This window comes from Ictalurus furcatus, chromosome 15 (genome assembly GCF_023375685.1).
Source record: "Ictalurus furcatus strain D&B chromosome 15, Billie_1.0, whole genome shotgun sequence".
NCBI lineage: Eukaryota > Metazoa > Chordata > Actinopteri > Siluriformes > Ictaluridae > Ictalurus > Ictalurus furcatus.
In genome coordinates this window covers 8,763,075-8,790,564 of record NC_071269.1, presented here as the reverse complement: position 1 = coordinate 8,790,564, position 27,490 = coordinate 8,763,075, and the positions used below count along the sequence as shown (strand labels likewise).

At 49.0% G+C, this 27,490-nt stretch overlaps 2 protein-coding genes and 1 long non-coding RNA gene across 11 annotated transcripts in view; all 3 read left to right on the top strand.

The window, feature by feature from the left end:
* Positions 1–204: 204 nt before the first annotated feature.
* On the top strand, positions 205–22,567 carry ctc1 (CTS telomere maintenance complex component 1). The gene is made up of 23 exons (XM_053643612.1): positions 205–432; positions 667–818; positions 929–1,166; positions 1,258–1,478; positions 1,647–1,779; positions 1,991–2,308; positions 2,545–2,673; positions 2,765–2,988; positions 3,056–3,272; positions 3,314–3,355; positions 16,641–16,968; positions 17,636–17,886; positions 18,290–18,379; positions 18,473–18,601; positions 18,705–18,751; positions 18,847–18,950; positions 19,303–19,468; positions 19,976–20,035; positions 20,133–20,295; positions 20,389–20,453; positions 20,559–20,715; positions 21,004–21,118; positions 22,181–22,567. Exons 1-23 carry the CDS (start codon positions 382–384, stop codon positions 22,282–22,284), a joined length of 3,504 nt encoding a protein of 1,167 aa, XP_053499587.1. The 5' UTR covers positions 205–381; the 3' UTR covers positions 22,285–22,567.
* LOC128619013 (uncharacterized) lies at positions 9,444–13,468 on the top strand. The gene is made up of 4 exons (XR_008387860.1): positions 9,444–9,716; positions 11,208–11,421; positions 11,636–11,826; positions 12,748–13,468. It is a non-coding gene; the product is annotated as an uncharacterized LOC128619013 (long non-coding RNA).
* Positions 22,568–22,882: 315 nt separating the features above from the next.
* tfr2 (transferrin receptor 2) overlaps positions 22,883–27,490 on the top strand; it is a 9,413-nt gene continuing 4,805 nt past the window's right edge. The window contains exons 1-8 of one of the 9 annotated variants that reach the window (XM_053642829.1): positions 23,282–23,938; positions 24,200–24,270; positions 25,995–26,034; positions 26,201–26,249; positions 26,417–26,627; positions 26,717–26,903; positions 27,250–27,390; positions 27,482–27,490. The exon at positions 27,482–27,490 is cut by the window's right edge and continues 100 nt beyond it. In XM_053642829.1, the coding sequence (XP_053498804.1) occupies positions 26,217–26,249; positions 26,417–26,627; positions 26,717–26,903; positions 27,250–27,390; positions 27,482–27,490 (581 nt within the window). In that variant the 5' untranslated portion in view covers positions 23,282–23,938; positions 24,200–24,270; positions 25,995–26,034; positions 26,201–26,216. Of the gene's footprint in view, positions 22,917–23,279; positions 24,271–25,994; positions 26,121–26,200; positions 26,250–26,416; positions 26,628–26,716; positions 26,904–27,249; positions 27,391–27,481 lie in introns of those variants that run through there. The other 8 variants (XM_053642825.1, XM_053642826.1, XM_053642828.1 and 5 more) reach the window with 8 other exon arrangements.

Below are 27,490 nucleotides of genomic sequence, written 5' to 3'. Positions count from 1 at the left end.
GCTCCAGGTTTCCCCGTGACCCTGAAGAGGATAAGCGGTATAGGAGATGGATGGATGGATGGATGGATATATATTATATATCCTTTAGAGTTGAAGCAGCTCCGCACGGTCAGTGTCCCCCAGCGGCGCGCCACACTCCGGGCCTGTAGGTGGCGCTGAAGCTCTGTGTGTCCAGCAGGGGCAGTGATGAGCTGCACAGCGTTCAGGTTTATTTAGCTAGTGAAGAAGTAGTGTTGATGTGGTTTTGAATACGTTAGCGCGAGCGTCGGGTTTATTTTTAAGGAAGGTTTCTACAGAATAAGTGTTAATAATACATTAATAACAGGATTAATCCTGTACCTGCGGTAAGAGAGAGTCAGTAAGTGGTCCTGAACGCGCTTCATGTTGGAGATGGAGGAGTTTATAGAGCATTATAAACACTACACCGCAGTGGTATGGAGCTCAGCAGCTAGAATCTATAAAAACCTAAATATGTTTATAGTGTATGATTAGAATTGTCCAGTTTGGGTCATTTGGGTCTCAGACTCGACTACCCTGTATATTTTCACTACAATTATATCTTCTACACCTCTTTATTGCACTCTGCATCCACATGTCAACTATCGTCATATTTTGCTTTTTATTTTGTTGTTTGGTTTAAGGTCTTTCTCTCTCTCTCTCTCTCAGGAGCAGGCGTGGCTGTGTGAGGTGTACACAGGGGTGTGTGATTGGCTGCACCCGGTTGTGGGTGTGTCTCTGGGTGTGTTGGAGGAGCAGCTGGCGCATGCTGTGGTGCTGAGACTTCAGAGGACTCATCACTCTCTCCCCATCAGCTACAGGTGAGTGACGAAGGGGCGGGGCTTCACTGCTCAGGTGTGTGTTAGTGTGGCTATAAGACACTGAGGTAAGTGTGTGTGTGTGTGTGTGTGTGTGTGTGTGTGTGTGTTAGGTTCGTATCAGTAGCACAGCTGATCAGCACCCAGCACACATCCTGCTTCAGCAGCCTCACCTGGAGCACCAGTCAGCACAGAGAATGGAGCAGGGAGGCGGAGCAACACCTGCCCAGTCACAAGGCCCTCTCACGCACTAACCTGATCTTGATTGGCCTGCTGTGTGACGGGCGTGTCTCAGCTCAGTGTGACGGCTCTTGGAGAGTGAGAGATGCCAGTGGTAGTGTGCACTGTGAGGTACTTGTTTATTCCTTGTGTGTGTGTGTGTGTGTGTGTGTGTGTGTGTGTGTGAGACTGACACACCCCTTGTCCTGCGGCTCTTCGTCAGGTTCTGAGCTCGTCACCGCTCTGGCTCGGGAGGCTGATGCTCTTCCCCACCTGGAACTACATTTCCTACAATGCACCAGGGCCAGGACAGCAATCTGAAGGCTGCTTAGAGCTGATTGACTCGCCTGTCTGTGTGACCCCTGACCTCACGGCGTTTGACCCCGGAGGGTCACTGAGTGATGTCATTGGGGTCAAGAAGGCAGCCAGACTGCTGAGACAGAAGTGAGTGAGATTTATTCTTTTATTTATTTCAACACAAAACTGTTTCTGCGAGAGAGGCGTCGTCTAACTGAAGAGTGCACTTCATCTTCATTACGGAGGGATTTGGAACACGGCTCAGTGTGTAGGGGTATTCATGAATGACTTTACACACTGTGTGTGTGTGTGTAGGAGCAGTAGAGGAGTGTATATGTGTGTGTATGGAGAGGTGTGTGTGATCTGCCCCCTGATGGTCATTTCTGGAAAAACCTTCTTCTGCCTGGTCCTCAGTGAGGGAGACTCCACCATCCCTGTACTGGTCACGGTAACGTTTGTTTATTTATTTGTTTGTTTGTTTGTTCATAATGTCACTAATGTCACCTATGTACTTTTTGTTTATTTATTTGTATTTATGTTATTAAAGTTTAAAAAAGGATGTTTGTTTAATTTATTTTAGGTTGTAGTTATTAATTATAATTGTTGTCCTGTTATTGTGTGTGTGTGTGTGTGTGTGTGTGTGTGTCCGTGTCCATCAGGTCCCAGAGTGTGTGTACTGGAGACAGTGTGTGTCTGTAGGACAGAGTGTGTGTATTTCAGCGCTGCGTGTGTGTTCTGTTCGAGGGTGGGCGGGGCAACGAGTGCTGTCTGTCACCGCAGAGTCACGCCTACATCCAAACTCCAGAATAGGCGGAGAGTCTGAGGTCACGGACACACACTCGGATTCACACTCGGAATCACACACACAGTCACAGTCACACACACACACGGACACACACCTGCAGCAGGAGTATGAGGAGGCCCAGGTGCATGATGGTCCGGTGCGAACAAAACTCTCCAAAATCATCAGCTACAGGGTGAATCCACACACACACACACACACTCCATAGACGCACTCTCATTAGGATTAATTCTAGTGTTTGTGGGCGGAGCTTTAAAATGAATAATTGTCTTATTTATATTCATAGAATTTTTTTTCTTGAATGAATTATTACTTCCTGGTTATAATTATAATCATCCTGTTTTGTTCTTGGATGCTCACACACACACACACACACACACACACACACACACACAATTGCTGGATTTACAGGGCCGCATCACTGGAGTCCGGGACGTGGAGGCGGGGCTTTATGAGATTGATGGGAAGATGTTGCTGTGTCTGGCGTATCAGCCAGTGAGGAAGTGGGGCGGCGGCTTAAGACCGGGGGCGGAGATTGAGGTGAGTGTAATGAATGAGTGACAGGTAGTGTAAGTGTCAGTGTGATATCATTACTAGTGAACTGAGGATAAAATCTCTCTCTCTCTCTCAGCTTCACAACGTCCACTTCCTGTTCCGCCCGTCTCCGAACGCACCTGACATCGTGCTGTGTGCATGTTTACGCTCCACTGTCTCCGTGACAACCTTCAGTCCGCTGAGGTCAAAGGTCACTCTGCAGAGGTCAGACGGCCCTCTGGTGCGTTTCCTGTTGGAGAAGAACCTCAGCCTGTCGGAGTACCTGTGGCTCTGCTACTGCCACACTGCACTCACTGACAGGTGAGTGTGTGCGAGTGTGTGCGAGTGTGTGTGTGTGTGTGTGTAACTCAGTCTCCTCCCCCCGCAGGTTGTGTCCACGCTGGGTGTGTGAAGCTCGAGTGTGTGTGGTGGCAGGAAGGATACTGCAGGTCATTTTAGGAGACAAAGACATGAAGAAAAACAAGAGAGACATTTATAAAGAAATGCTGCAGGACACACACACCTGTCCCCTCACTCAGGTAACACACACACACTCCTGTCCCCTCACTCAGGTAACACACACACACTCCTGTCCCCTCACTCAGGTAACACACACACACACACACACTCCTGTCCCCTCACTCAGGTAACACACACACACTCCTGTCCCCTCACTCAGGTAACACACACACACACACACACTCCTGTCCCCTCACTCAGGTAACACACACACACTCCTGTCCCCTCACTCAGGTAACACACACACACACACACACTCCTGTCCCCTCACTCAGGTAACACACACACACACACACACACTCCTGTCCCCTCACTCTGGTAACACACACACACACACTCCTGTCCCCTCACTCAGGTAACACACACATACACACACTCCTGTCCCCTCGCTCTGGTAACACACACATACACACACTCCTGTCCCCTCGCTCTGGTAACACACACACACACACACACACTCCTGTCCCCTCACTCAGGTAACACACACACACACACACACACTCCTGTCCCCTCACTCAGGTAACACACACACACACACACACACACTCCTGTCCCCTCAGGTAACACACACACACACACACTCCTGTCCCCTCACTCAGGTAACACACACACACACACACACACTCCTGTCCCCTCACTCAGGTCACACACACACACACACACACACTCCTGTCCCCTCACTCAGGTAACACACACACACACACACACTCCTGTCCCCTCACTCAGGTAACACACACACACACACACACTCCTGTCCCCTCACTCAGGTAACACACACACACACACACACACACTCCTGTCCCCTCACTCAGGTAACACACACACACACACACACACACTCCTGTCCCCTCACTCAGGTAACACACACACACACACACACACTCCTGTCCCCTCACTCAGGTAACACACACACACACACACACACACACACACTCCTGTCCCCTCACTCAGGTAACACACACACACACACACACACACACACACACACTCCTGTCCCCTCACTCAGGTAACACACACACACACACACACACACACACACTCCTGTCCCCTCACTCAGGTAACACACACACACACACACACACACACACACTCCTGTCCCCTCACTCAGGTAACACACACACACACACACACACACACACTCCTGTCCCCTCACTCAGGTAACACACACACACACACACACACACACACACTCCTGTCCCCTCACTCAGGTAACACACACACACACACACACACACACACACTCCTGTCCCCTCACTCAGGTAACACACACACACACACACACACACACACACTCCTGTCCCCTCACTCAGGTAACACACACACACACACACACTCCTGTCCCCTCACTCAGGTAACACACACACACACACACACACACTCCTGTCCCCTCACTCAGGTAACACACACACACACACACACACACTCCTGTCCCCTCACTCAGGTAACACACACACACACACACACACACTCCTGTCCCCTCACTCAGGTAACACACACACACACACACACACTCCTGTCCCCTCACTCAGGTAACACACACACACACACTCCTGTCCCCTCACTCAGGTAACATACACACACACACACACACTCCTGTCCCCTCACTCAGGTAACATACACACACACACACACACTCCTGTCCCCTCACTCAGGTAACACACACACACACACACACTCCTGTCCCCTCACTCAGGTAACACACACACACACACTCCTGTCCCCTCACTCAGGTAACACACACACACACACACACACACTCCTGTCCCCTCACTCAGGTAACACACACACACACACACACACACACACACACACACACACACACACTCCTGTTCCCTCACTCAGGTAACACACACACACACACACACACACTCCTGTCCCCTCACTCAGGTAACACACACACACACACACACACACACACACACTCCTGTCCCCTCACTCAGGTAACACACACACACACACACACACACACTCCTGTCCCCTCACTCAGGTAACACACACACACACACACACACACACACACACACACTCCTGTCCCCTCACTCAGGTAACACACACACACACACACACACTCCTGTCCCCTCACTCAGGTAACACACACACACACACACACACTCCTGTCCCCTCACTCAGGTAACACACACACACACACACACACACACTCCTGTCCCCTCACTCAGGTAACACACACACACACACACACACACACACACACACTCCTGTCCCCTCACTCAGGTAACACACACACACACACACACACACACACACACACTCCTGTCCCCTCACTCAGGTAACACACACACACACACACACACACACTCCTGTCCCCTCACTCAGGTAACACACACACACACACACACACACTCCTGTCCCCTCACTCAGGTAACACACACACACACACACACACTCCTGTCCCCTCACTCAGGTAACACACACACACACACACACACACACTCCTGTCCCCTCACTCAGGTAACACACACACACACACACACACACTCCTGTCCCCTCACTCAGGTAACACACACACACACACACACACACACACACTCCTGTCCCCTCACTCAGGTAACACACACACACTCCTGTCCCCTCACTCAGGTAACACACACACACACACACACTTGTCCCCTCACTCAGGTAACACACACACACCTGTCCCCTCACTCAGGTAACACACACACACCTGTCCCCTCACTCAGGTAACACACACACACCTGTCCCCTCACTCAGGTAACACACACACACACACTTGTCCCCTCACTCAGGTAACACACACACACCTGTCCCCTCACTCAGGTAACACACACACACACACACACACACACTTGTCCCCTCACTCAGGTCACACACACACACACACACCTGTCCCCTCACTCAGGTCACACACACACACACTCCTGTCCCCTCACTCAGGTAACACACACACTCCTGTCCCCTCACTCAGGTCACACACACACACACTCCTGTCCCCTCACTCAGGTAACACACACACACACACACACACTCCTGTCCCCTCACTCAGGTAACACACACACACACACACACACTCCTGTCCCCTCACTCAGGTAACACACACACACTCCTGTCCCCTCACTCAGGTAACACACACACACACACACACTTGTCCCCTCACTCAGGTAACACACACACACCTGTCCCCTCACTCAGGTAACACACACACACCTGTCCCCTCACTCAGGTAACACACACACACCTGTCCCCTCACTCAGGTAACACACACACACACACACACACACACACACACACACACACTCCTGTCCCCTCACTCAGGTAACACACACACACACACACACACACTCCTGTCCCCTCACTCAGGTAACACACACACACACACACACACACACACACACTCCTGTCCCCTCACTCAGGTAACACACACACACACACACACACACACACACTCCTGTCCCCTCACTCAGGTAACACACACACACACACACACACACACACACACTCCTGTCCCCTCACTCAGGTAACACACACACACACACACACACTCCTGTCCCCTCACTCAGGTAACACACACACACACACACACACTCCTGTCCCCTCACTCAGGTAACACACACACACACACACACACACACACTCCTGTCCCCTCACTCAGGTAACACACACACACACACACACACACTCCTGTCCCCTCACTCAGGTAACACACACACACACACACACACACACACACTCCTGTCCCCTCACTCAGGTAACACACACACACTCCTGTCCCCTCACTCAGGTAACACACACACACACACACACTTGTCCCCTCACTCAGGTAACACACACACACCTGTCCCCTCACTCAGGTAACACACACACACCTGTCCCCTCACTCAGGTAACACACACACACCTGTCCCCTCACTCAGGTAACACACACACACACACTTGTCCCCTCACTCAGGTAACACACACACACCTGTCCCCTCACTCAGGTAACACACACACACACACACACACACTTGTCCCCTCACTCAGGTCACACACACACACACACACCTGTCCCCTCACTCAGGTCACACACACACACACTCCTGTCCCCTCACTCAGGTAACACACACACTCCTGTCCCCTCACTCAGGTCACACACACACACACTCCTGTCCCCTCACTCAGGTAACACACACACACACACACACACTCCTGTCCCCTCACTCAGGTAACACACACACACACACACACACTCCTGTCCCCTCACTCAGGTAACACACACACACTCCTGTCCCCTCACTCAGGTAACACACACACACACACACACTTGTCCCCTCACTCAGGTAACACACACACACCTGTCCCCTCACTCAGGTAACACACACACACCTGTCCCCTCACTCAGGTAACACACACACACCTGTCCCCTCACTCAGGTAACACACACACACACACACACACACACACTTGTCCCCTCACTCAGGTCACACACACACACACACACACACCTGTCCCCTCACTCAGGTCACACACACACACACTCCTGTCCCCTCACTCAGGTAACACACACACACACACACACACTCCTGTCCCCTCACTCAGGTAACACACACACACACACACACACACTCCTGTCCCCTCACTCAGGTAACACACACACACACACACTCCTGTCCCCTCACTCAGGTAACACACACACACACACACACACTCCTGTCCCCTCACTCAGGTAACACACACACACACTCCTGTCCCCTCACTCAGGTAACACACACACACACACTCCTGTCCCCTCACTCAGGTAACACACACACACACACACACTTGTCCCCTCACTCAGGTAACACACACACACACACACACTTGTCCCCTCACTCAGGTAACACACACACACACACCTGTCCCCTCACTCAGGTCACACACACACACACTCCTGTCCCCTCACTCAGGTAACACACACACTCCTGTCCCCTCACTCAGGTCACACACACACACACTCCTGTCCCCTCACTCAGGTAACACACACACACCTGTCCCCTCACTCAGGTAACACACACACACACACTTGTCCCCTCACTCAGGTAACACACACACACCTGTCCCCTCACTCAGGTAACACACACACACACACACACACACACACTTGTCCCCTCACTCAGGTCACACACACACACACACACCTGTCCCCTCACTCAGGTCACACACACACACACTCCTGTCCCCTCACTCAGGTAACACACACACACACACACACACTCCTGTCCCCTCACTCAGGTAACACACACACACACACACTCCTGTCCCCTCACTCAGGTAACACACACACACACACACTCCTGTCCCCTCACTCAGGTAACACACACACACACACACTCCTGTCCCCTCACTCAGGTAACACACACACACACACACACACTCCTGTCCCCTCACTCAGGTCACACACACACACACACACACACACTCCTGTCCCCTCACTCAGGTAACACACACACACACACACACACACTCCTGTCCCCTCACTCAGGTCACACACACACACACACACACACTCCTGTCCCCTCACTCAGGTAACACACACACACACACACACTCCTGTCCCCTCACTCAGGTAACACACACACACACACACACACACTCCTGTCCCCTCACTCAGGTAACACACACACACACACACACACACACTCCTGTCCCCTCACTCAGGTAACACACACACACACACACACACACTCCTGTCCCCTCACTCAGGTAACACACACACACACACACACACTCCTGTCCCCTCACTCAGGTAACACACACACACACACACACACACACACTCCTGTCCCCTCACTCAGGTAACACACACACACACACACACACACACACACACACTCCTGTCCCCTCACTCAGGTAACACACACACACACACACACACACACACACTCCTGTCCCCTCACTCAGGTAACACACACACACACACACACACACACACACTCCTGTCCCCTCACTCAGGTAACACACACACACACACACACACACACACTCCTGTCCCCTCACTCAGGTAACACACACACACACACACACACACACACTCCTGTCCCCTCACTCAGGTAACACACACACACACACACACACACACACACTCCTGTCCCCTCACTCAGGTAACACACACACACACACACACACACACACTCCTGTCCCCTCACTCAGGTAACACACACACACACACACACACTCCTGTCCCCTCACTCAGGTAACACACACACACACACACACACACTCCTGTCCCCTCACTCAGGTAACACACACACACACACACACACACTCCTGTCCCCTCACTCAGGTAACACACACACACACACACACACACTCCTGTCCCCTCACTCAGGTAACACACACACACACACACACACACTCCTGTCCCCTCACTCAGGTAACACACACACACACACACACACTCCTGTCCCCTCACTCAGGTAACACACACACACACACTCCTGTCCCCTCACTCAGGTAACATACACACACACACACACACTCCTGTCCCCTCACTCAGGTAACACACACACACACACACACTCCTGTCCCCTCACTCAGGTAACACACACACACACACTCCTGTCCCCTCACTCAGGTAACACACACACACACACACACACACACTCCTGTCCCCTCACTCAGGTAACACACACACACACACACACACACACACACACACACACTCCTGTCCCCTCACTCAGGTAACACACACACACACACACACACACTCCTGTCCCCTCACTCAGGTAACACACACACACACACACACACACACACACACTCCTGTCCCCTCACTCAGGTAACACACACACACACACACACACACACACTCCTGTCCCCTCACTCAGGTAACACACACACACACACACACACTCCTGTCCCCTCACTCAGGTAACACACACACACACACACACACTCCTGTCCCCTCACTCAGGTAACACACACACACACACACACACACACTCCTGTCCCCTCACTCAGGTAACACACACACACACACACACACACACTCCTGTCCCCTCACTCAGGTAACACACACACACACACACACACACTCCTGTCCCCTCACTCAGGTAACACACACACACACACACACACACACACACTCCTGTCCCCTCACTCAGGTAACACACACACACTCCTGTCCCCTCACTCAGGTAACACACACACACACACACACTTGTCCCCTCACTCAGGTAACACACACACACCTGTCCCCTCACTCAGGTAACACACACACACCTGTCCCCTCACTCAGGTAACACACACACACCTGTCCCCTCACTCAGGTAACACACACACACACACTTGTCCCCTCACTCAGGTAACACACACACACCTGTCCCCTCACTCAGGTAACACACACACACACACACACACACTTGTCCCCTCACTCAGGTCACACACACACACACACACCTGTCCCCTCACTCAGGTCACACACACACACACTCCTGTCCCCTCACTCAGGTAACACACACACTCCTGTCCCCTCACTCAGGTCACACACACACACACTCCTGTCCCCTCACTCAGGTAACACACACACACACACACACACTCCTGTCCCCTCACTCAGGTAACACACACACACACACACACACTCCTGTCCCCTCACTCAGGTAACACACACACACTCCTGTCCCCTCACTCAGGTAACACACACACACACACACACTTGTCCCCTCACTCAGGTAACACACACACACCTGTCCCCTCACTCAGGTAACACACACACACCTGTCCCCTCACTCAGGTAACACACACACACACACACACACACACACTTGTCCCCTCACTCAGGTCACACACACACACACACACACCTGTCCCCTCACTCAGGTCACACACACACACACTCCTGTCCCCTCACTCAGGTAACACACACACACACACACACACTCCTGTCCCCTCACTCAGGTAACACACACACACACACACACACACACTCCTGTCCCCTCACTCAGGTAACACACACACACACACACTCCTGTCCCCTCACTCAGGTAACACACACACACACACACACACTCCTGTCCCCTCACTCAGGTAACACACACACACACTCCTGTCCCCTCACTCAGGTAACACACACACACACACACACTTGTCCCCTCACTCAGGTAACACACACACACACACACACTTGTCCCCTCACTCAGGTAACACACACACACACACCTGTCCCCTCACTCAGGTCACACACACACACACTCCTGTCCCCTCACTCAGGTAACACACACACTCCTGTCCCCTCACTCAGGTCACACACACACACACACTCCTGTCCCCTCACTCAGGTAACACACACACACCTGTCCCCTCACTCAGGTAACACACACACACACACTTGTCCCCTCACTCAGGTAACACACACACACCTGTCCCCTCACTCAGGTAACACACACACACACACACACACACTTGTCCCCTCACTCAGGTCACACACACACACACACACCTGTCCCCTCACTCAGGTCACACACACACACACTCCTGTCCCCTCACTCAGGTAACACACACACACACACACACACTCCTGTCCCCTCACTCAGGTAACACACACACACACACACTCCTGTCCCCTCACTCAGGTAACACACACACACACTCCTGTCCCCTCACTCAGGTAACACACACACACACACACTCCTGTCCCCTCACTCAGGTAACACACACACACACACACACACACTCCTGTCCCCTCACTCAGGTAACACACACACACACACACACACTTGTCCCCTCACTCAGGTAACACACACACACACACACACTTGTCCCCTCACTCAGGTAACACACACACACACACCTGTCCCCTCACTCAGGTCACACACACACACACTCCTGTCCCCTCACTCAGGTAACACACACACTCCTGTCCCCTCACTCAGGTCACACACACACTCCTGTCCCCTCACTCAGGTCACACACACACACACTCCTGTCCCCTCACTCAGGTAACACACACACACACACACACACACTCCTGTCCCCTCACTCAGGTAACACACACACACACACACACACTCCTGTCCCCTCACTCAGGTAACACACACACACACACACACACTCCTGTCCCCTCACTCAGGTAACACACACACACTCCTGTCCCCTCACTCAGGTAACACACACACACACACACACTTGTCCCCTCACTCAGGTAACACACACACACCTGTCCCCTCACTCAGGTAACACACACACCCCTGTCCCCTCACTCAGGTAACACACACACACCTGTCCCCTCACTCAGGTAACACACACACACACACTTGTCCCCTCACTCAGGTAACACACACACACCTGTCCCCTCACTCAGGTAACACACACACACACACACACACACACACACTTGTCCCCTCACTCAGGTCACACGCACACACTCCTGTCCCCTCACTCAGGTAACACACACACTCCTGTCCCCTCACTCAGGTCACACACACACACACTCCTGTCCCCTCACTCAGGTAACACACACACTCCTGTCCCCTCACTCAGGTAACACACACACACACACACACACCTGTCCCCTCACTCAGGTCACACACACACACACACACACACACACTCCTGTCCCCTCACTCAGGTAACACACACACACACACTCCTGTCCCCTCACTCAGGTAACACACACACACACACACTCCTGTCCCCTCACTCAGGTAACACACACACACACACACTCCTGTCCCCTCACTCAGGTAACACACACACACACACTCCTGTCCCCTCACTCAGGTAACACACACACACACACACACTCCTGTCCCCTCACTCAGGTAACACACACACACACACACACTCCTGTCCCCTCACTCAGGTAACACACACACACACACACACTCCTGTCCCCTCACTCAGGTAACACACACACACACACACACTCCTGTCCCCTCACTCAGGTAACACACACACACACACACACTCCTGTCCCCTCACTCAGGTAACACACACACACACACACTCCTGTCCCCTCACTCAGGTAACACACACACACACACACTCCTGTCCCCTCACTCAGGTAACACACACACACACACACTCCTGTCCCCTCACTCAGGTAACACACACACACACACACTCCTGTCCCCTCACTCAGGTAACACACACACACACACACTCCTGTCCCCTCACTCAGGTAACACACACACACACACACTCCTGTCCCCTCACTCAGGTAACACACACACACACACACACACACCTGTCCCCTCACTCAGGTAACACACACACACACACACACACACCTGTCCCCTCACTCAGGTAACACACACACACCTGTCCCCTCACTCAGGTAACACACACACACACACTTGTCCCCTCACTCAGGTAACACACACACTCCTGTCCCCTCACTCAGGTAACACACACACACACACACTCCTGTCCCCTCACTCAGGTAACACACACACACACACACACACTTGTCCCCTCACTCAGGTAACACACACGCACACACACTTGTCCCCTCACTCAGGTAACACACACACACACACACACACACTTGTCCCCTCACTCAGGTAACACACACACACTCCTGTCCCCTCACTCAGGTAACACACACACTCCTGTCCCCTCACTCAGGTCACACACACACACACACTCCTGTCCCCTCACTCAGGTAACACACACACTCCTGTCCCCTCACTCAGGTAACACACACACACACACACACACCTGTCCCCTCACTCAGGTCACACACACACACACACACACCTGTCCCCTCACTCAGGTCACACACACACACACACACACACACACACCTGTCCCCTCACTCAGGTCACACACACACACACACACACACACACCTGTCCCCTCACTCAGGTCACACACACACACACACACACACACACCTGTCCCCTCACTCAGGTAACACACACACACACACACACACACACCTGTCCCCTCACTCAGGTCACGCACACACACACACACACACCTGTCCCCTCACTCAGGTCACACACACACACACACACACACACACTTGTCCCCTCACTCAGGTAACACACACACACACACACACACTTGTCCCCTCACTCAGGTAACACACACACACACTCCTGTCCCCTCACTCAGGTAACACACACACTCCTGTCCCCTCACTCAGGTAACACACACACACACACACACACCTGTCCCCTCACTCAGGTCACACACACACACACACACACCTGTCCCCTCACTCAGGTCACACACACACACACACACACACACACCTGTCCCCTCACTCAGGTCACACACACACACACACACACACACACACCTGTCCCCTCACTCAGGTCACACACACACACACACACACACACCTGTCCCCTCACTCAGGTAACACACACACACACACACACACACCTGTCCCCTCACTCAGGTCACACACACACACACACACACACCTGTCCCCTCACTCAGGTCACACACACACACACACACACACACACTTGTCCCCTCACTCAGGTAACACACACACACACACACACACACTTGTCCCCTCACTCAGGTAACACACACACACCTGTCCCCTCACTCAGGTAACACACACACTCCTGTCCCCTCACTCAGGTAACACACACACACACACACACTTGTCCCCTCACTCAGGTAACACACACACACACACACTTGTCCCCTCACTCAGGTAACACACACACACCTGTCCCCTCACTCAGGTAACACACACACACACACTTGTCCCCTCACTCAGGTAACACACACACACCTGTCCCCTCACTCAGGTAACACACACACACACACTTGTCCCCTCACTCAGGTAACACACACACACCTGTCCCCTCACTCAGGTAACACACACACACCCACACACACACACACACTTGTCCCCTCACTCAGGTCACACACACACACACTCCTGTCCCCTCACTCAGGTAACACACACACTCCTGTCCCCTCACTCAGGTCACACACACACACACTCCTGTCCCCTCACTCAGGTAACACACACACTCCTGTCCCCTCACTCAGGTAACACACACACACACACACACACCTGTCCCCTCACTCAGGTCACACACACACACACACACACACACCTGTCCCCTCACTCAGGTCACACACACACACACACACACACACACACACCTGTCCCCTCACTCAGGTCACACACACACACACACACACACACACCTGTCCCCTCACTCAGGTCACACACACACACACACACACACCTGTCCCCTCACTCAGGTCACACACACACACACACACACACCTGTCCCCTCACTCAGGTCACACACACACACACACACCTGTCCCCTCACTCAGGTCACACACACACACACACACACACACACACACACCTGTCCCCTCACTCAGGTCACACACACACACACTCCTGTCCCCTCACTCAGGTAACACACACACACACACACACCTGTCCCCTCACTCAGGTCACACACACACACACACACCTGTCCCCTCACTCAGGTAACACACACACACACACCTGTCCCCTCACTCAGGTAACACACACACACACACCTGTCCCCTCACTCAGGTAACACACACACACACCTGTCCCCTCACTCAGGTCACACACACACACACACACCTGTCCCCTCACTCAGGTCACACACACACACACACACCTGTCCCCTCACTCAGGTCACACACACACACACACCTGTCCCCTCACTCAGGTCACACACACACACACACCTGTCCCCTCACTCAGGTCACACACACACACACCTGTCCCCTCACTCAGGTCACACACACACACACACACCTGTCCCCTCACTCAGGTCACACACACACACACACACACACCTGTCCCCTCACTCAGGTCACACACACACACACACACACACACACCTGTCCCCTCACTCAGGTAACACACACACACACCTGTCCCCTCACTCAGGTCACACACACACACACACCTGTCCCCTCACTCAGGTCACACACACACACACACTTGTCCCCTCACTCAGGTCACACACACACACACCTGTCCCCTCACTCAGGTCACACACACACACACCTGTCCCCTCACTCAGGTCACACACACACACACACACCTGTCCCCTCACTCAGGTCACACACACACACACACACACACCTGTCTCCTCACTCAGGTAACACACACAAACACCTGTCCCCTCACTCAGGTCACACACACACACACACACACCTGTCCCCTCACTCAGGTCACACACACACACACACACACACACACCTGTCCCCTCACTCAGGTCACACACACACACACACACACACACACCTGTCCCCTCACTCAGGTCACACACACACACACACACACATACACACACACCTGTCCCCTCACTCAGGTAACACACACACACACACACACACACATACACACAACTGTCCCCTCACTCAGGCAACACACACACAAAGTTTGTGAATCCGATATTGCTCTTTAACACCTTTCAATCAGTCCAGTGTGAAGAGGCTTTGCTAACTGTGTATGTGTGTGTGTATGTGTGTGTATGTGTGTATGTGTATCAGTACCGTGTGTCTAGTTCCAGTATGTCCCTGTACTCTATAAAGCAGCTGTGTGATTGGTTAGAGAAGGAGAGTTGGGCATGTCTCTCTCTGTCGCTGCTCCTTCCGTCTTCAGCATGTCACATGACCCGAGCTCAGCTGAACCCGCCTCTGTCATGGTCAGCGCACACACACACTCTGGCGAACACATACATAGTGTTGGTGGGCGTGTTGGAGCTGAATGTGGGTGGAACCACAGTGAGGCTGGTGGACCAGACCGGAGCCATTGACTGTGTGTGTGTGCAGAGTTCAACCTCAGAGCAGTGTGGGTCCATCGATACGGCATGGATGGGTATGTACACACACACGCGCGCACACACACACACACACACACACACACACACACACACACACACACTCTGGACCTGAATCATGTTGATAATAATCATCCCAACATGACTTGCCTCAGTTTTAAATGACTTAGTTCAAGAGTCAACTTCTTTAAACTCTAGTCAACAAGACTGAAGTGTGTGTGTGTGTGTGTGTGTATACAGGGTGTCTGGTGTGTGTTCGTCGGTGTACGTTAGTGATGGAGCGATTCATGAAGACAAATTTTCCCTCTTGGAAACATCTGGACCAACACAGATACATCACACACAAACACTGCAGGTACTGAGGCCTGTCATAATTATATAACTGATCAGAAGAACATATCCGCCTGAGTCATACTGGAGCTGTGTGTGTGTGTTACAGAGCGTATATCTGTGTGTCTGTGGATGATCTGCACATTTTGAGCCCCTCAACTACCATGAGCTCCCTCATCCAAGAGAGAGAAAATGAGCGAGAGATGGAGAGGCCGATGAAGAGGAAGAGGAAAGAAGAAGGGAGGAAGGACGAAGGAAAATCTGTCCTCCATCACAATCAACCTGAAAGAATTAGAGCAACAGCAGAGAGGAGAGAAGAAGAAAGAAAAGAAGGTGAAGAAGGAGATGGAGGGATGGAGGTGGACAAGTGTATAGCGGGCCCATCCCAAACCAGCAGGAGGAGGGAGACCGAGGGGACGAGTGTAGAATCCTGCGTGTCACTGCTGTTTCATGTGCACTCCAAACAGGGCGTGGCTTTTCGAAATGTCCAGTCGACCAATGAGGCACATGCGCTTATTCTGAGCTTTGTCGTCAAGGCAACACGTCTCGGAGACGTACAGGTTTGGGACAGAGACCCGAAGAACCGCAGCGTGGAGGAGAGAGAGATGAAGGGAGCCGAGATCACCGTACCTTTATATTTATTATTGTTTACTGTTATTATTGTTGTTGTTGTTGTTGTTGTTGTTTGCTACTGATTAGTTACCACACCCCCTTCACTTGCACTGATACAGGCCACACACCCTTCACTTGGTATACAGGCCACGCCTCCTTCACTTGGGATACTGGCCATGCCTCCTTCACTTGCACTGATACAGGCCACACCTCCTTCACCTGTACTGATACAGGCCACACCCCCTTCACTTGCACTGATACAGGCCACACACCCTTCACTTGCACTGATACAGGCCACACCTCCTTCACTTGCACTGATACAGGCCACACACCCTTCACTAGGACTTATGGATGCTGAGGATAGTTCATGTGTGTTTATTGCTATTTATTATTACTAATATTTTGTGTGTGTGTCAGATGGAGCTGCAGTTTGTGGACTCTGCTGTTCGTTGGTTTCCTCTACTGCAGCCAGGAACAGTGTACAGACTCATTGCTCTACACACACAGGTACACGCGCGCACACACACACACACACACACACACACTATTCGCCCTATTAGTACTTGATCATGTGACTATAGTGCCCTCCTTCTGTCTCAGGATGTGGACGTGTTGTCCTGTAGCTTTGTTTCTGTGAGGGGTGGAGTTTCTCTCCTCAGTAACCCTGCCCTCCTCATACAGTCCAAGTGGCGCATACACACACTCACACCACCACTGCTTCTGTCACAGGTGACACACACACACACACACACACAGCACCTCCACCACCACTGCTTCTGTGTTCTGTGAGGTTATTCCATGTTATGGTCACTAATCTGTCTTTGAACTTCAGCCAGAGATTCAGAGGGTGATGAGTGTCTCTGAAGTTCTCCATGCCAGGTAACACACACACACACACACACACACACACACACGTACGCACGCACACACATACAGTAAACTGCACTGTGTGATAAACTGTTTGTTGTTCACAGCTCGGCTGATGTCGTATCCTTTTATGGAGTGATCTCTGAGCGAATCACACTGCAGGGGGAGACGAGTAAAACCCCCTCTGTCAAATCACTGATCTGCACTAAAGGTAAGGTCCCGCCCAAGCACACCTGAGTTTATTTGGTGATATTTATTGTTATCATTTAATAGCAGACTCGCTTAGTCTCTGCTAGTGGTGGTAATTTCGATTCATCCCAGTTATTTGAATCTTTTGATTCTGTTCACCAAAAAGATTCGTTCAGTGATTCGTTCAGTGATTCGTTCAGTGATCCTTTCCATAACTTACATCATTACACCAGTAGGTGGTGCCAGTGTGTGTCTTAGATATCATGCAGGAAAAAGCTGCCAAAGCAGTCAATTGTTTTACCCTGTCGAGATTTAAGTGAATGAGAATGATTCATTCAAAAACTCTGATGTGTGTGTGTGTCTGTGTGTTACAGAAGGTGTGATGGAGACAGGTCTGCGTGTGCGTCTCACTCTGCTGGATGTTGAATCTCCACATCACCCACTGCAGGTGTACCTGGATTTGACCCACAATGCCTACACACCTGGACTCATCACCGGGACAACCGTTCACCTGTACCATTTCCAGCGCAGAGTGTCTGTGTAAGTGTAAAACTCCTTGTGTGTGTATTATTATTATCATTATTATTTTATAGTGTATATATGGTATAGTATAGTGTATATGTACCTGAAATGTGTATAAAATATATTAAAATGTTATAAAATATTATTTTATAATGTTTTATCAAATATATTGTATATTATAAAAGTAATTTGTTGTAACTTTATTACATATAATTATGTAGTTATTTATATACATAATTATATTTTTATATTTCTGTATGTTTAAGATTTAAATTAATTTAATAAACTAATATGTATATATTTGTTACATAAATATAAAAAAAATTAAAATAAAAAAGTTAAATATTTATTGTTAAAGTAAAAACAGTTACATAGTTTATTTAAATATATAAAACATTTTTTTTTATAAAATTCATGTAAATCTAGCTTCATATAAAAGATAACGTGTAGTCTTAAGGTAAGAATTCTCTGTAATTTATACTCTGTGTGTGTGTGTGTGTGTGTGTGTGTGTGTGTGTGTTTCAGTGTTTGTAATGTGTACTGTTGTTCTCTGCCCATCAGCTGTGTGATAGTCTCAGGTTTGGGGTGAGTGTGTTTATGGTGATTAACATCAGTGTTCATTATTAATGATTAAGAGACAGCATTTACACTGTGTATATGTGAAAATGACTATTCTCTGCAGGTCAGTTAAGCCCCACCCTCCCCCTCCCACAATGCATCTGGGCGAGTGGGCTTCAGTTCGGGCAGAGCACAGCATCATGGGTCAGGTCAGAGGTCACATGGTGTGTGTTCTGTCTCTGAGGCTGCAGTGGACATGTTCTCTCTGTGAGAGTATCTTCAAACAGGTAGTGACCTCTCTCTCTCTCACTCACACACTTTCACACACACACACACACACACACAGGAGTAAACTGAAGTGGTGTATGTTGTTGTTACAGGCTGCCTGCAGTCGACTCTGCCCACCATGTGACTCAACCAGTGCCGTGTTTCAGGCCGAGGCCAAGTCAGTGTGTGTGTGTGTGCGTGTTTAACTTGTGCATGACTGATATATGCCTAAAGAGTTAAAATTTCTCACTTACATTATGTGTGTGTGTGTGTGTGTGTTCAGAGTGGCAGTAGAAGACGGTACAGGTGAGGCTCAGGTGTGGTTTCCTACAGAAACTCTGGCTAACCTACTGCTACTAGGCGAGTCAGAGTGGGAGGGGCTTCAGCGGCTTGTCAGGGTCAAAGGTCATGTGAGAATGTACGCTCGTGGGCGGAGCATGGTGAGTGATACACGCTCCACTATATACACTCACACACTTCCCCTTGAGCGAGTGTTCTCTTTTGTGCTGTTCCAAATGTACACTGCTTAAACTGTTCCAGATTAAAGTGTGATATTTTATGATGTCATAATGAGCGTTCGAGAAGCTGACCAATCCGCAGCTTTGCCTTAACACACTCAGAGAGAGAGAGACTTGTCTGTCCTTCTCTCTTATATTTCTTCTCATTCCCCCCTCACTTTAGTCTGTGTGTGTGTGTGTGTGTGTGTGTGTGTGTGTGTGTGTGTTTAGGTGTGTGATGTGGACCCTGAAGATCCGCTGGTGCAGTATCTGTGCTGTGTGTGTTCCAGCCGCGCAGTGTGTCGCCACATCACACTCACCTGTAAACTGCGCTCTCACAAACCAGGTAACACACACACACACACACACACACTTTTCATACGTGGTCCTCCTCTTTTTAAGGGACCAAAACTAATTGGACATTTGGCTGCTCAGCTTTTCTGTGGGCAGGTGTGTTTAATTCCCTCATTATTTCCCTTCTACGTAAGCAGATAAAGGTATTTCCATTTAGAATCTGTTGATGTTGAATCTCAATGTGAAGTCCAGAGAGCTGTTAGTGTCCATAAACAAACCGTCATTAGGCTGAAAGATCAAAACAGACCCATCGTAGAGAACGCAAGAACATTTGGTTTAAATAGAAAGAACACACAGATGTGCTCAGGAACAACAAAAGGCCCAGAAAATCTCAGAAAACAACTGGGGAAGATGACAGAATTCTTTGCCTGGTGAAGAATAGCTCCTTCACAACAGCTGGCCAGATGAAGAACATCCTCCAGGAGGTTGGTGTCAATGTCAACAATCAAGAGAATACTTCACCATTGGTTAGTTCAGTGGCTTTACCACAAGATGTTACACCATTGGTAAGCCTCAAAAACAGGAAGACCAGATTAGAGTTCTCCAGAAACATCCACGTGAGCCAAGTCCACCGGAGCTGCTTGCTGAAGGTAAAACTGAGGAAGCAACGCCTGAAGAACAAGCTGGAAGTGAAGATAGCTGCAATAAAGACCTGGAGGAACTTCAGCAGGGAAGAAACCCAGCACCTGCTGATGTCATTTACTGCAAAGGGTTTGTTACTGATGATCAAACACGACTGCGTACTTTATTACTGTGTTAGTGTGTCCAATTACTGTTAGTCCATTAAAAAGAGGATTTGGATCTATCCTTAAATTAAACCCAAAAGTCACTTTGGCCTCATATTCATTATTTAATTCCACTATACTGTGATTTACAGAGTTATTGTTAGCTGTCTGTCTCCAGACACACACACACACACACACACACACACACACACACACACAGAGGACACACACAAACACACGACACATGCACAAACCAAATATTCAGTGTCCCTTTTTTCATAAGGAATTACATGTCTAATCTGGTGTGTGTGTGTGTGTGTGTGTTTCAGAGAAAGCCCAGTTGAGGAAAGTTAGCAGAGGAGACAGAGAGTTCCTCACCAAGTTTCCCAAACCACTTCAACTACAATGCACACACATACACACTCTCACATAGACACACTCTCACACACACACACTCACACACACACACTCTCAAACACACACTCTCAGATAGACACACAAACACACACATCCACACTCTCACATAGACACCCACACACTCTCATATAGACACACACACACATTTAGGCATACACAACCTCGCACACATTCAGTGACACTCCACACAGCGACACACACACAGACTGAAAATATATACACAGTGTGTATGTGTGTGTGTAATTGTGACTGTCTGAACATATGTTAATGGTATAATTTAATAAATCTATTTTGAAATGTAAAAAGTTTGCCGTTATTTGTTAAGTGATAATGTTTAAGATTATTTTATTTTATGACATCATCAAGTCCTACAGCCTGGGAATTGACTCTGTGTGTGTGTGTGTGTGTGTTGGCCATGTAGCATAGAAATAGCATTTTATTTTTTATTTGTTACATTATATTTCTTCATTATTCCCTATTTAATACACTAATATCTGATTAAAATCCTGCATTAATATTATTATACAGTGTAGATGATTTAAACCCCTCCCCCTGACTACTCCTGTACCATGGCCATGTGAAAGGGGCGGGGTTTAAATGCAATCAGTTAGGAGACACACACACACACACACACTGCTGTTAGAGAGCGTGAGTATCTTCTTCATCCTGGTTTACTGCTCTCGTTATTTTATGAGTCTTTAATACATTTAAGTGAGTTTTGTTAGAAACTGAAGCGTGTGTGTGTGTGTGTGTGTGTGTGTGTGTGTGTGTGTGTATCTCTATGGGAGAGAGTGTGTGTGTGTGTATCTCTATGGGAGAGAGTGTGTGTGTGTGTATCTCTATGGGAGAGTGTGTGTGTATATGTGTGTGTGTGTATCTATATGGGAGAGTGTGTGTATCTCTATGGGAGAGTGTGTGTGTGTGTGTATCTCTATGGGAGAGTGTGTGTGTGTGTGTATCTCTATGGGAGAGTGTGTGTGTGTGTGTATCTATGGGAGTGTGTGTGTGTGTGTGTATCTCTATGGGAGTGTGTGTGTGTGTGTCTCTATGGGAGAGTGTTTGTGTGTGTGTATCTCTATGGGAGAGTGTGTGTGTGTGTATATGTGTGTGTATCTCTATGGGAGAGTGTGTATGTGTGTGTCTCTACGGGAGTGTGTGTGTATCTCTATGGGAGCGTGTGTGTTTGTGTGTCTCTATGGGAGCGTGTGTGTTTGTGTGTCTCTATGGGAGAGTGTGTGTTTGTGTGTCTCTATGGGAGAGTGTGTGTGTCTGTGTGTGTGTATCTCTATGGGAGAGTGTTTGTGTGTATCTCTATGGGAGAGTGTGTGTATGTGTGTGTCTGTGTGTGTCTCTATGGGAGTGTGTATGTGTGTATCTCTATGGGAGTGTGTGTGTGTGTGTTTGTGTGTCTCTATGGGAGAGTGTGTGTGTTTGTATCACTATGGGAGAGAGTGTGTGTGTGTGTGTGTGTGTGGGAAGTTGAATATGAACTATATTTGAAAAAGTGAACGTTTCTGTAGATGTTGAAATTAATGTTGGTTGCTGAAGGTGAAGTTTTATTTAACTTCAGTAGAACATGACTCAGTGCAAATATGTCACAATGAGTGTGTGTGTGTTAGGGTAAAAGGTCAGGGTGCCTCATGATTGGTTGGAGTTCATCATCGATTTATGTAAAGTTGAATGCAATAGTTTTCACCCCCTGTGTGTTTTTTTGCTTGGAAATAAAAATAAAATTGTTCTCTAGTTTACACTTTACCTACAGAATGGATTTAAATGTCCTTTTAAATATTTGTAAAAAAAAAAAAAGTATATCATACTACATCTAAATGTAAGAGCATACAGAAATACTGTACACATATGAAATATGCAAATGAGATTCTCTGCCTAATCAGTCAGTGAGTCTCACTTCTTCTGTTCTGTACCTCATCTAGGAGTCACATGTCTGCAGAGGGATCAGAGGACGTTGTAACGGTAAAAGTTGGTCACGCACATTATTAGAGAGGTAAGCGTGCACTCTTTTTAAACTTATATTGTTTAGATCCTAACATAAGCTCTTACCTGTGAGTTAACAGAGGAAAATAACTAGACAGAGTCAAAAAAATGCAAAAAGAACCTGCAGAAGAGTTCTTAGAGAAATAAACACATTTATATCACATTTAGTAAAATGGGCTGTTGCTTTCATCCTTCTGAGTGGACGCAAATTTTCGCACACTGCTGTTGTGTTTATTATTTTCACATTGTGGAGAGATCATGTGTATGTTTCAGCCCTCTTCTGGTAGTGGCACACACCCACACACACACAGAGTGAATTAAAGGCATTACCGTTTCTCTCTACGATTTGGATTCACAATACAATTTTTTTTTTTCATTCTTAAAGTAACTTTTTAAAGTCAACGTAAATGTTTATGATGTTTTCTGGTTTCATTTGTTATAACTGGATTATTAGGGATTTGACAGGGCCCTTAAGTGGCGTGTGTGTGTGTGTAGCATATGGCTGATGTGGTTTGTGGTGTGTATCTGGTATCTGATGTGTGTGTTTGCTGGAAATTACCGTGGCCTTGACCTCTGGGTGTGCATGTGTGTGTGTGTGTGTGCATATCCATGTGTGCACATGTACGTCAGGGATCGATGCTGTGTTAAGCAGAACATTCTGGTGGAACGACTTAGTTGTAGTAGCAAAGGTTTGTGCCCTCTATGGTTGTTGAATGGAAAAAGGGAAAATGTGCATTAATTTCTCACTTTATCTACACGAACAACTAGACTTCCAACATGTCAGAAATGAAATGTAAACAGTAAATCAGCAGAGGAATTGTGCTCTGAGCCTCTGGGTCTGCAATGTGTAAACATTGGTGTCAAAAATGTCCTGAAGGTGCACAAACAGTTTCAGCACAGAGTTTACACTTCTTCACTGTTTCTCACTAACACGACAAACTGCCATTCTGTTTATCTTATTAACTGTAAGAGAGAGAGAATAGAGAGAGTGAATAGAGAGAGAGAGAGAGAGAGGGAATAGAGAGGGAGAATAGAGAGAGAGAATAGAGAGAGAGAATAGAGAGAGGGAGTAGAGAGGGAGAATAGAGAGAGGGAGTAGAGAGGGAGAGTAGAGAGGGAGAATAGAAAGAGGGAGTAGAGAGAGGGAGTAGAGAGAGGGAGTAGAGAGAGAGGGAGTAGACAGAGTAAGTGAAACGTAAGTGACATCAGGAACTAACTCGCTTCACCCGCATTAAACGGATAAACGTATGACTTGTCGTTCTTTACTAAAAAAAACGGTAAGAGTGGGTGAGTTGCTGTGGCGTAAGAGGAATAAAACACTGGGGAACGTGCTGTTAGAGGAAAATAATCACACCATCCAGGAGTGTTTTATTCCTTACGTGAATGTGATTAATGTTGGAGTGGAAAGTTTTAATTATTGTGTGTAATTTATATTCTCTAGCATAATTTTTGCTCCTTTTCATGAAGGGTGCCAATAATTATGGAGCGCACTGTAGCACAAGCCTCGCGTTTATCACACCACAATGATTTACGTGTGTTAGATTGTGTGGACACCTTGGAGTTGTGCGGCCACTGCGTGAGCGTGTGTGTGTGTGCGCGTGTGCGTGAGCGTGTGTGCGTGAGCGCGTGTGTGTGTGTGAGCATGTGTGTGAGCATGTGTGTGTATGTGAAAGAGGGTGCGGCAGTTTGTCCTTCTCTTATCTCCCCCTTCCCCCTTTCTGTGTCTCCTGGAAGTGACAGATAGAGACAGAAGGATGGGGACAGGAGTGTTTGTGTAAGACTCGTCATGATGTCATCATCTGTCTCACTCTCTACACGGATGGCATTGAGTCCTCACAATCTGCTGCAATGCACTCTGGGAATGTGGTTTACATGTGGTTTGATTTTTCTCACTCGGATACGACATAAATCACAGTGTGTGTGTGTGTGTGTGTGTACAGGTCATAGAGGAGGTTGATGGCTGACCCTGTGCGAAGGCTGCTAGCCGTGGTGAGAGTACAACACACACACACACACACACACACACACGATGAATTAATATTGTCCTCCATTGCCCTCAGAAAGTAGTTCCCTAGACAGCTTCTCTCAAATGGAACACGGCTAATAATGAAGTGTTACTGAGGGTGTGTGAAGTGTACTCACTCTGTCTCATTCAGTCCTCAAGAGACGGGGCCCAGGTGGAAGAAGTGGGCGGGGTCAGTGGCCCTGTATCTCAAGTGGAGCTTAAGCTCGTCCAATCAGGATCAGAGGCAGGCTCGGAAGCGGGCCTTAATAATGATGTCACAGGTTTGATGCAACGACAACGGCTCAGCCGGAGGAAAGCTGTAGTATATCTGACATTGATAGGACTGCTGATATTCACTACAGGTACACACACATACACACACACACACACACTCTCACGCTCTCTCTCTCTCTCTCTCACTCTCTCACTGTGTGTGTGTTGGGTTCCACAGCGTTCCTGCTGGGATACGTGTCATCTCGTGGAACGTGCCCTCTCTGTGTGGACGAGGGGGAGCTGGTGCTAGTCGATGACACGGCCGGACCAGACCATTCTCCCAAGACGGGGGGGATGTACCTGGGGGAGCTGAAAGACATGCTGAAGAAATACCTGCAGGAGGAGAAGATCGAGGACACTGTCCAGTCAGAACACACACACACACACACACACACACACACACACACACACATATATATATATATATATATATATATATATATAGATATATATATATATATATATATATATATATATATATATATATATATATATATATATATATCTCTCCTCATACACACCCTCACACACCCTGACATGCACATATTCCCTCATACACATCTGCACACACACACACACACACACACACACACACTCAGAGACACACACTGTAGTGAACAATACAGTACTACAGTAAATGATATTAATGACAGATCATTACTGTTTAAAGGTGTGAGACAGGTGTCTGATGTGTTTGATGTTTGTGGTCAGGCGAGTGAGCAGGACTTCCCACCCTGCGGGGTCTTCAGAGGGACATGCTTTAGCCATGGAGATCCTGCAGAGCTTCCAGAACCTTCACATGGACCACACGTGGACAGACTCACACTACGCCACACTACAGTTCCCCTCCAGGTATGCGTGTGTATGTATGCGTGTGTATGTATGCGTGTGTGTGCATGTGTGTGTGTGTGTATGTGTGTAAAATTGCGTTTGTGTGTCTCAGTATGCAGAG

What these genes read in the sequence shown, in the direction of transcription:
- ctc1 (XM_053643612.1), top strand. Translation starts at nt 382, where the DNA reads ATGTTGGAGATGGAGGAGTTTATAGAGCATTATAAACACTACACCGCA. An exon ending in TGAAGGGAGCCGAGATCACC is followed by an intron (nt 17,887 to 18,289) that starts GTACCTTTATAT and finishes TGTGTGTGTCAG; the next exon opens with ATGGAGCTGCAGTTTGTGGA. An exon ending in CACCACTGCTTCTGTCACAG is followed by an intron (nt 18,602 to 18,704) that starts GTGACACACACA and finishes TTTGAACTTCAG; the next exon opens with CCAGAGATTCAGAGGGTGAT.